The following is a 1487-nucleotide window of genomic DNA, read 5'->3' on the forward strand; positions in this document are numbered from 1 at the left end:
GGCATACGCTGGTCTAACTGGTCATACGCGGGGCTTTGCCAGTTAAAATGACATCAGATATGTTTGTTAATTTGTGCTTGTGTTTTGACAGGAGCTTTTTGGAGCACCTGCTCTCTCTGAAGAACATTCCACATGATGTATGGCAGTGTTTCAAGTCTTCTGTGCAGGTAATGTTGGAAAGAGAATTAAAGTATTTTCAGAAAGGGCTATTTGTTAAACCTAAAATAATAATGCAAGATCAGAAACTACAATAAAGATCCCCTATGGCACATGTTTATAATTAATAGTATACCCTACCAAATGTATAATAATTATAATATTATATAATGATAACTATAATTTATAATAAAAAACTTTCAACACCCAACAGGACCAAAGGGCCATATACAAACTGCATGAATGGTGTTGATATTCTTTGAGGAAGGAATTTTAAAAACATTTCCAGTTCCTCCTTGTCATCAGTACCACAGCTTTAACACAAAAACCTACTGAAAAAACAGGTGTGATTATATATAATGAATTCAGCAACTGTCAGTATTGATAGTAGCCTCAGCATCTGTGGTCGTATCAGAAACCTCCACTGTCAGAGCTACGTAGGGCATCCCTCATAGGTGGAAGCACCGCTAGAGATTTGTTTTCCTTTTAAAACATAAAAAGCTTGAACCTTTTTGGTAAAATTGTGATAATAAAAAGCATGTGATTCTAAAAATTACAAATCCCATAACCAGAAAACATTTAATTGTCAGTATTGTTTCAATTTCTGTTTTGTATGTTTAGTATTGATATATTTACAGCAGGGATTAGTTTTGCTCTGAAAGTTCAACTGGATGTAAACAGTCCAAACCCAGAGACAGTGCTGTCAGATTAAGGAGTTTGCCCTGCAATTGAAGGGTTGACGGTTCAAGCCCCTGCCCCAGCTTTCAGTGTCATTGTGTTCTTAGGCGAGACACTTCACCCGCATTGCCTACTGCTGGGGTCAGAGTGTGTACAGTAGCCTCGCTTTTGTCAGTGAGCCCCTGGGCAGCTGTCGCTACAATGTAGCTCGCCACCATCATTATGTGAGTGTGTGAATGACTGATTGTAGTGTAAAATGCTTTTAACAAGTCTCCTGACTTAAAAAAAAAAGTGCTACAGGCCATTTACCGTTAAACCTGGTTCAGGCTACCTCAAATGCTGCCTCACCTTTCAGAGATAAACCAATCGTAGGTAGAGTAGTGCTAATAATCTTATCTTTAATTAGATCAGTCTTATTTACAAAAAAAAAACATTTCTGCTAAGAGTAGGTGGAATGGATGGTTCAACAGAGCTATGGATGAGTTTGGCAACTGGATTAAAAATCTATCTAGGATTATTTTTATTCTCCTCTATTAATGAGGAGAAATATGCTCTCTTGCTTTACAGAGGCTCCGCCTATACAGCAGTAAACTGTTTTTCCAGACTAGGTAGGATTCCTGTAGGCCCATGGAGTGCGATTTTCTCTCAAGTTT

General features: G+C 38.0%; 1 protein-coding gene across 1 annotated transcript in view; it reads left to right on the plus strand.

Moving 5' to 3' along the window:
• Positions 1-1487, plus strand: part of LOC107094787 (zinc finger protein 292-like) — a 25962-nt gene that overhangs the window by 11930 nt on the left and 12545 nt on the right. The window contains exon 3 of the mRNA XM_015390627.1: positions 92-167. Coding sequence (XP_015246113.1) covers positions 92-167 — 76 coding nt within the window. The remainder of the gene's footprint in view (positions 1-91; positions 168-1487) is intronic.

Source organism: Cyprinodon variegatus, unplaced genomic scaffold (genome assembly GCF_000732505.1).
Source record: "Cyprinodon variegatus isolate N-32 unplaced genomic scaffold, C_variegatus-1.0 Scaffold506, whole genome shotgun sequence".
Classification (NCBI taxonomy): domain Eukaryota; kingdom Metazoa; phylum Chordata; class Actinopteri; order Cyprinodontiformes; family Cyprinodontidae; genus Cyprinodon; species Cyprinodon variegatus.